The sequence below is a fragment of the Syngnathus leptorhynchus genome, chromosome 4 (genome assembly GCF_054491065.1).
Source record: "Syngnathus leptorhynchus isolate UIUO chromosome 4, UIUO_Slep, whole genome shotgun sequence".
Lineage (NCBI taxonomy): Eukaryota > Metazoa > Chordata > Actinopteri > Syngnathiformes > Syngnathidae > Syngnathus > Syngnathus leptorhynchus.
In genome coordinates this window covers 4,307,685-4,322,141 of record NC_141198.1, presented here as the reverse complement: position 1 = coordinate 4,322,141, position 14,457 = coordinate 4,307,685, and the positions used below count along the sequence as shown (strand labels likewise).

The following is a 14,457-nucleotide window of genomic DNA, read 5'->3' as shown; positions in this document are numbered from 1 at the left end:
CATTATCTGTGACTTAACACTTGATTATTTTAATGGCATCACTTTAAAATACTGTAATAATGTTTAGGTTGTCTTTCAGCAATGGCAAGATTGTAAATGGATGCTTTCGAAAATGTCCACAATGCAAAATGAGCAATATCTTATAACTGTCTTTTTTGGTTTTCTATTAAATTTGACATTTCTATAAATCTTTTTTTAATTCAATAGAGGACTATTTCAGGTCCATATTCAAAGAGGAAAACAATAGTGGAGGGGAAAACGAGGGTTGTATCCAAATAAATTTCATATTTGTAGGTTAATTGCAATATTTGTCTTCAGTTCCTTGGGTGCAGGGGGTGTTCAGTTTGCAATAAATTGTATTGTCTGCTGTGTACAGTTATGTTTTGTTTTCATTGTTTTTTAACGACAGAAATTTTACTTGTTTCTATCTTTGTGTGATGGTTTCAAAGAAAACAAAATAGTTTAACATGTCTTAAATCTTAGTTGTTTTTTAGGGTTTATTCTTAAAATAAATAAACTTATCTGTGTTTTCTTTTATTCCTGTTTTTCTTTAGTTTGATTACATATTGCAATCTCATGACAGGAGACCAAATTCAAGGCTCCATGAGTGAAACAGACTGGCCTTATGGAAAGGCTTGGAATGGGTCAAGTAGTGTGGATGTGTAGTGTGGAAGTTAAATTGTCCCAAAAACTAAAGTCACAGCAGTCACAATGCGGATAGGAAACCGAGTTGGACATACTAAAACTATGTGAATGCAACAAAATCTAAGGGCAACACTGCTACAGACAGGCCAGGACAACAAGTTGTGGCACAATGCAGACTTATTTGTTTGAAGGGAAAGGCGCTATGGAGTGCTAGAGATCCGGATGGGCTGATGTGACAGGGTAGCTGACTGGTGGGCGAGGGCGGCAGTGCCGTGAATGATCACTGTCCACGGCGTGACTGGCTGTCAGATAGCAGGAAGAAACCTAGCGGAGAAAGCAGCAGAGCAAGCACGCAGCACCAGGGGGCATCGCAGGTAATCGTGGTGAGGGCGGCGAGCGGGCCGGGACGCAGTTAGAAACAGGCAAATGGTCAGGACAGTCGGCAAGCAGGTTAGTGCACGCATAGAGTTGGCAATGGTAGTCAGACGGGAGAAACACAGTGAACAGGCATGAACAGACTGACAATGATCCCTGGGCCCTCGGGATTTAAGGAGCGTTTATTAACGTCGGCGTGTCTTTGAACAACTGACGTCATTGAAAGATTACCGGTAAAGTGGTGGCGGCTGACGCAGGACTTGAAGGCTGTTTGCAGTGTGACTGGAACCCTACTTACAACTTGTCTTGGGCAAACCCATGGGTTAATAGCTGAAATTTATCTGGTTTTGAACATGTCCTGTCTGCAGAGACAGACCTCCTTCTGACTCCGCCGCTGTGAGGTTTTTTTTTTTTTTTTGTAGTAACTTTTTTTTTTTAACAAGTAGTGCTTTCTTTTTTTAATCAGGCTATTCTGTCAAGTAGCTTATTGCCAATCCACCGCGAATAGCATCTGTACGAACCGCTGGAAGTATTTCTCCACGTAACATAGGACTCTCAAAATTAAATAACAACATGTGCAAATTAACAAAGATATTTTTCTGAAGGCTGAACAAACCAAAAAGTGTCAGTGAATAATATAGTAATACAGTGAGTAATATAATAATATATTATAAAGTCACACTTTATTTCAAGAAAACCGGGCTAATGTGGCTGTCCCTAATGTACGTATTCTAAAGAAAAGATTCATTGTATTCCTGATTGATAGAAACAGCTTTCAGCGACAAATGCCAATCATTTTGATTTGGAGACAAACTGAAGGTTTATTTCACATACATACGTCGAAATGTAAAATTGATTTAAACTGGGTAAATTCCAAGTGACCTGTGCTCCAAAAAATTTAAAAAAGAATGTCATTAAAGAACAGTCTTGGTCAGCTAAGTCATTGGTATTTTAAAGGATGCAACTAAACAACATTTGAAATGCTTAAAGGAGAACACTTTTAAAACTTGTAGCCCAGGCCAGATCTGCTGATGTGGCAGAAGAGTGTCATTGCAAAACACATCCCTAGGACCTGTCAACAAAAACAAAAAAACAATGTGATCATCCTTGCTGAAGATTTTAGTCATGCTTAAGCTATTGTTAGTCCAAAGGGATTTAATATTTCTGCTGTTTTCTTTTCATAAAATGCTTCTCCCTCAAATTTAAGTCAGTTAGTTTCTGTCACACAAACTTACTGTTCAGCTTGAACCAGCTGGATGGCACATTTATAACATACAATTTCTACAGAATTCTTAGGAAGAGTATTGACCCTTCATGAATTGTCAAATTGTCCGAAACACGTTTATACGTATTAATAAATTTTCAAATAGTCTGAAACACGTACAGTACTGCATTTAGCCCCGTTTTAAGGAGTCCTGTATTCTACTGAGGATGTTCTAATTGGAGATGAAAATGAAATGTCCAGTAAAATGATGTACATTGTACATACGCATTGGATAGATGAATGGATGGATGGATGGATGGATGGATGGATGGATGGATGGATGGATGGATGGATACCGTAATTTTCGGACGATAAATCGTGTTTTTTTTTTTCTAAGTTTGGGTGGGGGGGGGCGACTTATACTGAGGAGCGACTTATATGTGAATTTTTTTCACAAATTTTCAAAATTAAAAAAAAAAACGCGAGAAACAAACCACGATGTAGAAAGGAATTGCTGTAATTTGAATTTTAAGTGACGTCAGTGGCGCGGCAGTTGTTTACATAAAGGACAAAGATTCGATCACGGGATGACGAAGATGACGAAGGGCCCCACGTACTACCGGCATCATTAGCGGCTTTGTTTGTAAGTGACACAGAGGACGAAGAGTTTGAAGGATTTAATGATTTGGAGTGACACAGAAGGTTTGAAAAACTATTACGGCTTTTACGCACGCCCGGTCCTTCTCGACGGGAGCTCTCTTTCACCTCCGTGGATGGAAGTCGGGGACCGGCGCTCGGCTGGGTGCCTATCCAGGGACGGTGGATGGGGCTCAGACATGGCTTTTACGCACGCACTCTACGGAGCTTTCTTTCACTCCGTGGATGGAAGTCGAGGGCCGGCGCTTGGCTGGGTGGCTGTTCGGGGACGGTGGATGGGGCTCGGACATGGCTTTTACGCCTGCCCGGTCCTATTCTATGGAGCTCTTTTCCACCTCCATGGCTGGAAGTTCAGTAGTTGTTGCCTCGTTGAACTTTTGTTTTGTTAAATAAAGAGCCGTTTACCAAACCCCCACGTCTTTGCTTGTACTTTGTTAACGCTACAATTTAGTTATATACTAGATCTGTGGAATAACGACGAGGCTGACGTCAGGGCGCACGCGCGGCTTTGTTGACAAAGGACGAGGAATTTGATCGATGGATTTAATGATTTGGAGTGACACAGATGGTTTGATAATATTGTTGTAATATGATAGTTATTTGAAAATTACTTCATATAACCTGATATGGGTCGGTGGAATAATTAGAAATGCAAATCACAACGGGTCCGACGTCAGCATATGCGCCGCATACGCGGCATTGTTTACATAAAGCACGATCGAAGGATTTAATGAATTGTAGTGACACAGATGGTTTGATAAACGTGTTATTTATGTAATACTTAATTGAATAACTCTGAATGTTACGCCAGGCCAGTTCTCAGCTCCTCGTTTGTGTATATGTCACGTTAGCATACCGTATTGTTTAGCCTGTTGTTGCTGGTTCATGTCTGTTTTTGGTGTTGGATTTTGACAAATAAATTTGCCCCAAAAGTGCGACTTATACTCCGGTGTGACTTATATATGTTTTTTTTCACTTTATTGTGCATTTTATGGCTGGTGCGACTTATACTACGGACCGACTTATAGTCCGAAAATTACGGTAGACGGATGGATGGATGGATGGATGGATGGATGGATGGATGGATGGATGGATGGATGGATGGATGGATGGATGGATGGATGGAGATATACATATAATTATAATAATATTGTGGTAGATACTATATAGATAATTTACCTCAATAATGCAGAGGAGAATTACAGAAATCCCAGTGCTTAGAAAATTGTCTTCAAACCAGCTCCTCATCTTGTCCAAACAGCCCTGAAAACCCAAAGCACACTATTTGGACTGAACTTGGAAGAAAAGGAGGAGTCTTATGCTGAACTCATCAAACGGTAACTGTACCATTGGTCTGTACTGTCGGTGTTGTGAACCAGTGCAGTCTTGAAGGCAACAGGAATCAGGTATATTATCTCCCCAGTCTGACACATTGTGCACCCCACAACAATCAAACTGGAACAAAATGTTCAACTGTGTATGAATCTGATTCAGTGATTCTCAAACTTTATATACCATTTATCATTACAAAAAAATAATCATACTTGGCTACCCAAGTACCACGTAATCAATGGTAAAATAGAGCAGCGGCTTAGTGTTCAATGAAAATACATTTTTCCTAAGATGTTTTTACTGTATATTGTAAGCCATTTTAATATTACATTTTAAACATGAAACACAGTTTAAAAGTGATTTTGTTAAAATACATAGAAGTTAATAAAAAAAAAACACCTGAATAAAAGTTCAAACCAAATAGTTCTTGATGTTTAAATCCAAATGTATTTGACTTGGAATATGAAATACAACTGAGATCGTAAGTAATTCTACCACTAGAGAAAGCCTGTGTGGTATGCGTTCCACACGTAGAGAATAAGTGTGATACAAGGTGTACCAGTGAAGTTCCAGCACTGGTGTCAGAAAAGATATTTCAAATTCCAAGTCTAATGCTGTTTTGCACCACATCTACAGCCAGTACTAGCATTTTTTTTTCCAGGATCTTCCGTAGCTCCATCACTATGGTCATCTTGATTGTTTACACATCTTCAAAACACTTCTCTTTAGTCAACCCTTTGAGCTCAGGAAAGTGAAAAAAAAAAAAAAAATCAGATGGAGCGAGGTCAGGTGTATAGAGAAGGTTACTCCAGCACAGCAATGTTCTTTTTGACAAGGAACTGTTGGATGCTCAGGGATGCGTCGTAAACCGACTAGTTGTCCTGCTGTAACTATTACTTGTTCTCACATTCTAAATGAAACAAATGCCGTATGATTTGTTTGTTGACGTGTTGGTTAAGTGTCTAGTCCATGCTGTGGGGAACAAAGTGGGGTCTTTTTGTTGTTTGTGTTTGAAATATCTTTTGTGGTACCAGTCTTGAAACTTTTCTAACACAGTTTATAGATTATTACTTGGTCTGATTTGTGTCTCACCATTTTTTGAACCAGATCCCATTCAATGTGGAACTTGGCTGCATGACTCCCATTTGCTTCCTTCAAACCGTTGTTCAGATCACGCTCCACCCATTCGGAAATCTAATGTGGTGAAATGTAAATTATTGGTATCACACTTGATGGCACACAATAATGGAAGTTAGAATGTGTTCTGGGTGTGGCCTCACAGTTTGTTCGTAGAGGAGAAGCAAACACGCTGCAATCAGCTCCACTAGGAGCAGGAAGAAGAGCAACAAGAAGAACTGACAATAGAAACAGATGTGTTAATGTCACTTTTTCAACCGCATTCATTCGCGGCATATTTGAAAGGAAATATCTGCAAATTCTGCTTTGGCCTTATCCGACATTTAAATTTTAATTGTAAGATGTAAATATAGAACAAGGTAAAGTCAATGCTGAACATCAGAGAAACTACAGCAGCTGGTGCTCAAAATGTACCCACTTAAAAAACCTTGCATGAATTGCTTTTCTCAACTATTATCATTAGTAAATGATCTATTTTTTTTGTTTGTCGGTTAACTTTACAAAATTATGGGAAAACGTTTTGGTAGCACAAATGTTGAGCCAACAATAGCAAGGTAATGCGGATAACTGATAAATTTCCAAGCAACGCCTTTTACCTCAAAATGTCGTATGACAACATGACTGTCAAACCAACAAACTTAATGTTTGGTGACTAAAGAGTTTTTCCCATTGTATTAAAAAATATGAATAATTTGTATAAAGTACAGTATGTGTGTGGTACCGTCAGTAGGAGGCAGCGATTCTCCTTCAGAGCTCCCAGGAAGCCCAGGAAGGAAACACACGAGATGATGATGCCACTGATCAGCAACATGTTGGCTATATTAAACTTGGCCAAGGAAGGTGTGAGTGCCGTCAGTTTGAAGTTCACCATCATGAACACACCGAAGCCCAGCACGGCCATACCAGACATCTGACATGGCAGAACTACTTCAGTAGGGGGCTCATCGTCAATTGAAAATGCTTTACACCCTTGTACGCACCTCAACAGTTCAACATATGCAGTGCAGAACTGGTGACATGTAGTCAGTATTTTTTTTTTTTTTTTTTAATATAGAAATAAACCTTGACCAGAAATTTGACCTCTCCATTTGACCTTTCACAATAAACACATACGAAGAAAGTTGCACCCTGGAATAGTTCTATTTCCATCCATAATACAGTGTTATAAACAAAAAAATGGTGCAAATTTAGCCATTTCATGACAGATTTTTTTTTTGCTTTTAGCCTTGCAAATGCTAATTCAAAGCTAATTCATATCTTTATTCAGATCTACATATATTGATAAACATCTATATATGTATATCAATATATGTATATATGTATATATTATTATAGTATTATATATAATTATAAATATAATATAATCTAAGCGGTTCAGAAAATGACTGAATGAATGAAGGAATATATAATTTTGTGTGTGTGTGTGCGCGCGCACGTATAAAGCTTGAAAATAACACGGCTCCTGTAAATAGTGAAGTATAAAAATTGTAACCGTTTGGATATGATATAATCGTGGCATCACAACACAAGAACAAATGAATATTTTAGACATACGTACAAAACAAAGAAAGTTGGCGACACACATGGTGTACTTTAAACACTTGAGGAATCCGTGGGTCATGGTCTGATGGCTCTGTTAAGACAGGTCACAAAATGATGAAAATGTCAATAGAAAAAGAGAGAATTTTTTTAATGTATTATTAAGAATAATGTTCTTCACAAATCAACAGTCACACTTGGGGCGTTGTGGGTGGTTGGTTGATTGGGGAGGGGTTGATTTTAACCTCATCTCATTTCCTGTCTTTTCTACCAAGTATACAAAGAGAAACTGTCTTTCAAATGTAATCTAGACATTTAGTGTTTATTTTACTTGTTAGAAAAAAAAACTAATATCACAACATTTAGGTCAAATCCTATTTTAACCAACAAAATTAGAGCCACACAAGGAACAATAAATAAGGATAATGTTTTAAAAATACTCATACCTAATTATTATACTGTTTTGGATGCCGCTATTTCAGGATTATTTTAAAAGAACTCTGTTGACTGTCAATGCTGTACATTGCAAGTTTTATTTAATCTTTAGAAGTAAAAGCTACACAGAATAGAATATAACATACGGAATAATATGCTAATTTTAACATGTCATAGGATGAAGATGACCGCAGCGTAATCTCTAGACTAAAAAAAGTACAAAGACTCTTACCTTTTTAGAAAATAATCATGAATTACTTATTGATGTTTTCGAGAACTCTGCTGGTGCTTACACTTCCCCCTTCTCTTCGTACTCAGGGCTGTGTTGTCCCTCATGGGGCTGACAACTCTGTCTTACTTCCTCTTTCTAAACGTTGGGTGGAAAATGTATGACTGAGAAACTTCAGCAGAAACTAAACAAAAATAACACCCATGTGTGTGTGCGCGTGTGTGTGTGCGCGTGTGTGTGTGTGTGCGCGTGTAAAAACATTTCTTTAGGCCTAACCACTTGAAAGCCTCAGATGTTATTAGGCAACCACTGTGATGATCATTGGGACTTTAACTTTTTAACTTTAAGTTGTGGCCGCTAAGAATTGTCATGACCTTTTCCGTGGCTGTTTTGAACAAACAACACATTTTGTCTCTTTGATAAAGTTCAAATTCATTGAGCAATGGGACTGCTATTAAGAAAAAGTACTGTATAACAATGGAAAATTGTTTTGTTTGACACACAGTAAGAACGTGAATGCCAGTCTCATTATTTGCACAATGACATGAGTGGAAGAGCTGAATCTTAAAACACTGATGTGGTGAGGAACTAGAACAAAATGAAGAAGTAATCTGTTCTCAAGCACACAGTAACTATTAACACTTAAAAGAATAACTGAAATTCTATACAGTGTGGAAGTGTTTAATCGCACGCAAGGTTCTGAGTTTGATTCTCAGCTATGGATTTGTGTTTTTAGCTTTTCCACATTCTGAAAACATGCAGGCAAAGCTGGCTGGATATTCGACAACATATTTATTGCACAAAACGAATTAAACATTCCAAAAGTGTCCCCTGTTTTTTGGATGTAGCAACTTGAAATATGTCTAGTAAATGTATTAAATGCTCCGTGATACATATTCTGACTTTAGATCAAGAAATATATACAAACTGTTGTCAAAACTGCAATTTATGCGCAAGGGCAAAATTACATGGGTGAAATCTTACTAAAATCTAGTAGTAACAAAATTGCATGTCAAGCATTAAGTACAGTAGCTACATTTCAAAGAGAATGACAGCTGTGCTTGTTGTAATATTGTACACTACTTTCATCTAGCGGATGAATATTTAATGCCGTGATCATTCTACTCAGCACCAATTTATATTACTGCTTGACTATGACCAGCCACATCTACTGATTTAAGCGATTTCTCTTTTTGGTTCAACTTTTTTTTTATTTTTTTTATGACGCAACCATACAGAGTCTGAATTACTGACCTTTAACCTCTCTTGTGAACAAGACCTCAAGTTATTTGAATTCTTCCAACAGGGATATGAATGAGCTCCTGGAGAAGACACTCCAGCCATTTCTGACCGAGGACCATTGTCTCAGATTCAGAGGTTTCCATCCCCAACAATTTCACACTTCCCTCCAAACCGCTCCAGTGAGAATTTAAGAAGAATGAAACCAGCAGCAGCGCATCATCTTCAAAAAGCAGAGATGCAATTTATTTATTTCCTTATAATGTTTGTTCTTTGTCACAGACATACAAGCACATTTTGAGTTTTTAGTTTAAGCTTTAATATCTTTATCAAGAGTCACCATTCATTTCTATATATAACTCCATCCATCCATTATCTGACCCGCTTTGTCCCCACGGGGGTCGCGGGCGTGCTGGAGCCTATCCCAGCCGTCATCGGGCAGTAGGCGGGGGACACCCTGAACCGAATTTTTGAAATTCCCCCCGGACATATTTTTGGGGCTGAAAACATGTCTGGGGAAAAGAGGACGTCTTGTCACCCTAATGCGGAGTCACATCATCTTGTGGCCTGTTGTCTCATCGGGGGAAGCAAACGCTTGACGACTCAGACTGCTTTTCAATGGGATTGTTATCTCGTACACATTCTCTGACACTTACACGAGCCCAATGAGTGCAGCCCAGACACATGCACGCACACAAAAGCTTGTCCACAACTGTGCCTTTTTTTACTCAACATTTGGAGTTGGAGGCAAAATAAATCTCAAAATAAATGGGTGTGCAAGTACATATTTGGATTCATGGTGGATTTGCAAAAGACGATGGGGGGCTGGGTGGACTCTGGATGACCTATAAAATAATGTCTCATAACTTAAAAATCCGTTGAGGAACAAACAATTTTTTTACGGCACAAACGGAACAAACTGTTTTCCTTGAATTTTGCGTGGGGTGAGGGGTCAGCTTCACGCAGGTGTAACATAAGTAACAAGCAGTGTTGCGGTTTGTGTGTCTGCTCCCACTTGTTGAAAACTAAGCCCCTTTCTGGACCATATGACTACCTCAAGGTCATCAAGGAAATAATCAGTCTTATCGATCTATCAGCAGATTTTTGTGTTCTGCTTTTGTTGCTGAATATTGATTGTCCACAAGTCATGCGTCAGCAGGGCGAAGAGCAGCGGACTGAGCACGCAGCCTTGAGGGGCCCCCGTGCTCAGCGTGATGCTGCCGGAGACATTGTCGCCAACACGCACTACCTGAGGCCTCTGACAGAGGAAGTCCAGTAGCCAGTTGCAAAGGTAGCTGAGGCCCAGCTGGTCGAGTTTGCAGATGAGATGCTGTGGAACAATGGTGTTGAATGCAGAACTGAAGTCCACAAACAGCAATCTCACATACCAGTCTCTGTTCTCCAGGTGGGTGAGGGCAGAGTGGAGGGCAGAGCGGATGGCATCCTCAGACGACCGATTGGCTCGGAAGGCAAACTGGAAGGGGTCTAAGGTGGGGGGAAGAACAGATCTGACGTGCGCCATGACAAGCCGCTCAAAGCACTTCATGACGATGGGTGTCAGTACCACAGGGCGGTAGTCATTGAAGCAGGAAGGAGCACAATTTTTCAGCACAGGTATGATGGTGGCAGCCTTGAAACCTGACGGGACGACGGCCTGCTGCAGGGAAATGTTAAAGATGTCCGTAAGACATCCATCAGCTCCTCAGCGCAGTCCTTCAGCGCTCGACCCGGGATGTTGTCCGGGCCCGCTGCCTTACGGGTGTTGATAGCGGCAAGCGTGCTCCTCAAGCTAACGGCAGAGAGGCACAGGGACTGCTCGTTTGGAGGGGTCTTTAGCGGGCAAGTGCTGTTCTGAGCGTCGAAGCGAGAAAAGAAGCGGTTCAGTTCATTGAGCAGAGGGACGTCACCCTCACAGCTCTGCGGCCCGGGCTTGTAGTCCGTGATGGTCCAAATGCCTTGCCACAGGCTCCGAGCATCCCTGCTGTCTTTGAAGTGGGCGGTAATCTTGGAAGAGAATGCCTTTTTCGCTCCCTTGATGCCCGGGGACAGGTTCGCCCTAGCTGATGTCACGCCCGCTTCATCCCCAGCCCTGGAGGCTTTGTCTCTGGCCCTCAGCAGCCCAAGGACAGCCCCATGTCACCCATGGCTTCCAGTTAGCCCGAGTGACGATGCATTTTGTGAGGGTCACATCATCAATGCACTTTGCGATGTAAGAGGTCACAGAGTCAGTATACTCCTCAATGTCTGTCTGATTGTTGCAAGTGGCTGCCTGCTTAAACATTTCCCAGTCTGTAGTGCCAAAGCAGTCACGAAGAGCATCAGAGGCCCCCTCAGGCCACACTCTTACCCGCTTGCGAACCGGCCTGGAAGTTCTCACTCTTTGTATGTACGCGGGCATAAGCATAACAGCCTTGAAACCTGACGGGACGACGGCCTGCTGCAGGGAAATGTTAAAGATGTCCGTAAGACATCCATCAGCTGCTCAGCGCAGTCCTTCAGCGCTCGACCCGGGATGTTGTCCGGGCCCGCTGCCTTACGGGTGTTGATAGCGGCACACTATTTGTGATGTGGTCACAAAGTCCAATGTGGGGGAGGGGGTGGCCTTGAAAGCTCCTTTATGTGCAGTGTAGACCAGGTCCAGGAAGCTGTCACCACGTGTTGGAAAATTAACATGCTGGTGAAGCTTTGCAAAGACAGACTTCAGGTCAGTATGATTAAAATCCCCAGCGAAGATGGTGAAACCGTCAAGGTGCGCCGTCTGCTGATCACTGACAGCCTGGTACAGTTCACTAAGGGCCGTGATCCTGTCGCTTCCAACATTGGAAGGCGGGATGTTGACCGGGAAAAGCAGAGTCGCAGTAAATTCCCTTGGCAGATAAAAAGGACGGAACTTAATGATCAGAAACTCCGCAGTTTCTGCGCACAACTAGAGTCCCGGCACTATTCGTCACGGATGTAGACACAGATTCCTCCTCCACGTGAATTTCATATTACGCTAGCTGCTCCAGTTGCACAGCAGATTCCGGAATGTTGACATTCAATCAAGTCTCAGTGAACACGAACACACAGCAGTGACTCACTGTCCGGTTCGTAGATCTCAGCAGTCGGATGTAATCCATTTTGTTGTCCAGCGACCGAACGTTCGCCAGAAGAATGGAAGGCACGGCCGGGTGAGTTGGTGTGCACACTCAGTCCAGCCTGGCTTGACTTTGTATTTTTGTTAGTTGATTCAAGGACTGGCTTCTTGAGATATGAAGAGTCTAGCGGTCTAATTGTTGCAATGTCAGATTTGCATTGAGTTACGTTGGGCTTTAGCACCCCCTAGTGGTGAAATGTGTGATAACCTGATTTGAGCTTCGTCATTGGTCGGTTATCCTTATGCCTAAAAGAGCCACACGTGTGTAACTGGCGAGTGACGATCGCTGATGGTAAAGATGAAGTGCTAACACTGTGAGTTTGAGTTTGTTTCATTCTGTCTCTCATAGTACCCGTGATGAAAATTACAGGCATCTTTTAAGTGGGAGAACTTGCACAATTGCCCCACTGTACACCTGAGGCTTAATAGCATAACTTTGGGGCAATTGTGTGCAATCCTTGGCAGGCTAAAGTGATGCTTTGATGCAAACAATCAGCAGCTCACCCAAAAATGAAGGGCGGGCATGTTTTTTGGGGCCAAAGGGACAATGGGCATTGTTCCCCGCCCCTCCGGCAAAATCCTCGTGCAATGCCCCCAATGAAGTGCTAAGAGTACAAACATGCGAGTGTGCCATCAGTGAGGAGCATAGAGTAAAATCATGCAATCAGTGTGCTCTGATCTGTCCGCCTGTTCCCCAAATTGTGCCCTCAGCCAACCAGTGTGCTCCCGGGTGGCTCAGGCACAGCAACAGCTGCTACAAGATGGAGGAGGTCCCCAATGGTTGGCTGGGCGCCTGGCACCACTGTGTCTCTGAGGGCGGCAACCTGGTCTCTATCACCTCCTCGGCCGAGGAAAACTTTGTGAAAGCGACTATGGGCGTGGACACCCGCTTCTGGCTGGGACTCTCCAACCAGGTGAGACGGAAGTGGGAGTGGACTCTGCAGTAACAACTGAAACTGTTTTCTCCCCCCCAGAAATGCGACAAGGTCTGGTCAGCCACTCAAGGAAAAACAAGAAAATGTTCCAAATCAAAACGGTTTGAGGGATTCCGGGAAGTGGAAGGCTGGCTCCTGCGCTTCCTCCTTGGCCTACATGTGCAAACGGACGCTGAGTAAGCCTGCACGTTTGTACCGTAATTTTCGGACTATAAGTCGCTCCGGAGTATCAGTCGCACCAGCCATAAAATGCACAATAAAGTGACAAAAAACATATGTAAGTTGCACCGGAGTATAAGTCGCACTTTTGGGGCAAATTTATTTGTCAAAATCCAACACCAAAAACAGACATGAACCAGCAACAACAGCCTAAACGATACGGTATGCTAACGTGACATATACACAAACGAGGAGCTGAGAACTGGCCTGACGTAACATTCAGAGTTATTCAAATAAGTATTACATAAATAACACGTTTATCAAACCATGTGTGATGTGAGTCACCCCGCTCACTCTTTGTATGTACTTCTGCCCTCTAGGAAGAGATACAGATGTCCAAGCTGTCCAGATCCTGAATTCCCTCCCCCCTCCACCCTCTGCTACATGACGTCCTGTTCTTTTGCGCTATGATCTGCTGCTATTATTTGTCTATTTATTTATTTATTATTATTTATTATAATTATTTCTTGCTTATTAAGGTTATTTGCTTATTACTTGTTCGTTGCTCGTCTGTTCGTTTTTACTCTTTGTGCTATTTGATGTGAGTGTTGTGTAGTGTGTCTAGTCACCGTGGGACGGTGGGAAACGTAATTTCGATCTCTTTGTCTCCTTGTCTCTTATCTCTCTCTGGCATGTAAAAAAATTGACAATAAAGCGGACTTTGACTTTGATCTGTGTTACTACAATTCATTAAATCCATCGATCGTGCTTTATGTAAACAATGCCGCGTATGCGCCGCATATGCTGACGTCGGACCCGTTGTAAATTGCATTTCTAATTATTCCACAGACCCATATAACGATATCCATCCATCCATCCATTTTCTGAACCGCTTAGTCCCCACGGGGGTCGCGGGCGTGCTGAAGCCTATCCCAGCCGTCATCGGGCAGTAGGCGGGGGACACCCTGAACCGGTTGCCAGCCAATCGCAGGGCACACAGAGACGAACAACCATCCGCACTCGCATTCATACCTAGGGACAATTTAGAGTCTTCAATCGGCCTACCAAGCATGTTTTTGGGATGTGGGAGGAAACCGGAGTGCCCGGAGAAAACCCACGCGGGCTCGGGGAGAACATGCAAACTACACACACAGGGAGGGCCGGAGGTGGAATCGAACCCGCACCCTCTTAACTGTGAGGCGGACGTGCTACCCACTGCCCCACCGAGCCGCCATCATATAACGATATATAAAATATATTTCAAAAAACTATCATATTACAACAATATTATCAAACCATCTGTGTCATTCCAAATCATTAAATCCTTCGATAAAATTCCTCGTTCTTTATGTCAACAACGCCGCGCGTGCGCTGCAGAGATCTAGTATATAATGTACGTAAGTACCAGGAAAGACGTGGGTTTGGTAAACGGGCG

At 42.2% G+C, this 14,457-nt stretch overlaps 2 protein-coding genes across 4 annotated transcripts; one reads left to right on the top strand and one right to left on the bottom strand.

Annotated features, from left to right (window-relative positions):
• Nucleotides 1-12,066, bottom strand: LOC147057674 (leukocyte surface antigen CD53-like). Of its 2 annotated transcripts, XM_085910154.1 has the most exons (9): nt 11,873-11,894; nt 7,557-7,691; nt 6,909-6,983; nt 6,072-6,260; nt 5,494-5,568; nt 5,306-5,407; nt 4,229-4,336; nt 4,061-4,144; nt 2-2,092 (listed from the first exon to the last, which is right to left on the bottom strand). In XM_085910154.1, exons 3-9 carry the CDS (start codon nt 6,969-6,971, stop codon nt 2,021-2,023), a joined length of 693 nt encoding a protein of 230 aa, XP_085766280.1. In that variant the 5' UTR covers nt 6,972-6,983; nt 7,557-7,691; nt 11,873-11,894; the 3' UTR covers nt 2-2,020. The 2 variants fall into 2 exon arrangements, with proteins under 2 accessions (XP_085766279.1, XP_085766280.1); XM_085910153.1 differs by lacking the exon at nt 7,557-7,691 and having other exon boundaries at nt 1-2,092; nt 11,873-12,066.
• Nucleotides 11,396-13,736, top strand: LOC147057673 (secretory phospholipase A2 receptor-like). Of its 2 annotated transcripts, XM_085910156.1 has the most exons (5): nt 11,396-11,496; nt 11,887-11,962; nt 12,640-12,842; nt 12,903-13,039; nt 13,403-13,736. In XM_085910156.1, exons 1-5 carry the CDS (start codon nt 11,410-11,412, stop codon nt 13,491-13,493), a joined length of 594 nt encoding a protein of 197 aa, XP_085766282.1. In that variant the 5' UTR covers nt 11,396-11,409; the 3' UTR covers nt 13,494-13,736. The 2 variants fall into 2 exon arrangements, with proteins under 2 accessions (XP_085766282.1, XP_085766281.1); XM_085910155.1 differs by lacking the exons at nt 11,396-11,496; nt 11,887-11,962 and having other exon boundaries at nt 12,249-12,842.
• The last annotated feature ends 721 nt before the right edge of the window (nt 13,737-14,457 follow it).

Excerpts from the sequence above, each read along its gene's own strand:
- LOC147057674 (XM_085910153.1), bottom strand. The coding sequence starts at position 11,911 with ATGGATTACATCCGACTGCTGAGATCTACGAACCGGACA. Across the intron at positions 6,984-11,872 it reads TGAGATCTACGAACCGGACA|AGCCATCAGACCATGACCCA; the intron begins GTGAGTCACTGC and ends CTGTCTTAACAG. Across the intron at positions 5,569-6,071 it reads ATCGCTGCCTCCTACTGACG|TTCTTCTTGTTGCTCTTCTT; the intron begins GTACCACACACA and ends TTCTATTGTCAG.
- LOC147057673 (XM_085910155.1), top strand. The coding sequence starts at position 12,411 with ATGCAAACAATCAGCAGCTCACCCAAAAATGAAGGGCGGGCATGTTTT. Across the intron at positions 12,843-12,902 it reads GGCTGGGACTCTCCAACCAG|AAATGCGACAAGGTCTGGTC; the intron begins GTGAGACGGAAG and ends TCTCCCCCCCAG. Across the intron at positions 13,040-13,402 it reads CATGTGCAAACGGACGCTGA|GAAGAGATACAGATGTCCAA; the intron begins GTAAGCCTGCAC and ends TCTGCCCTCTAG.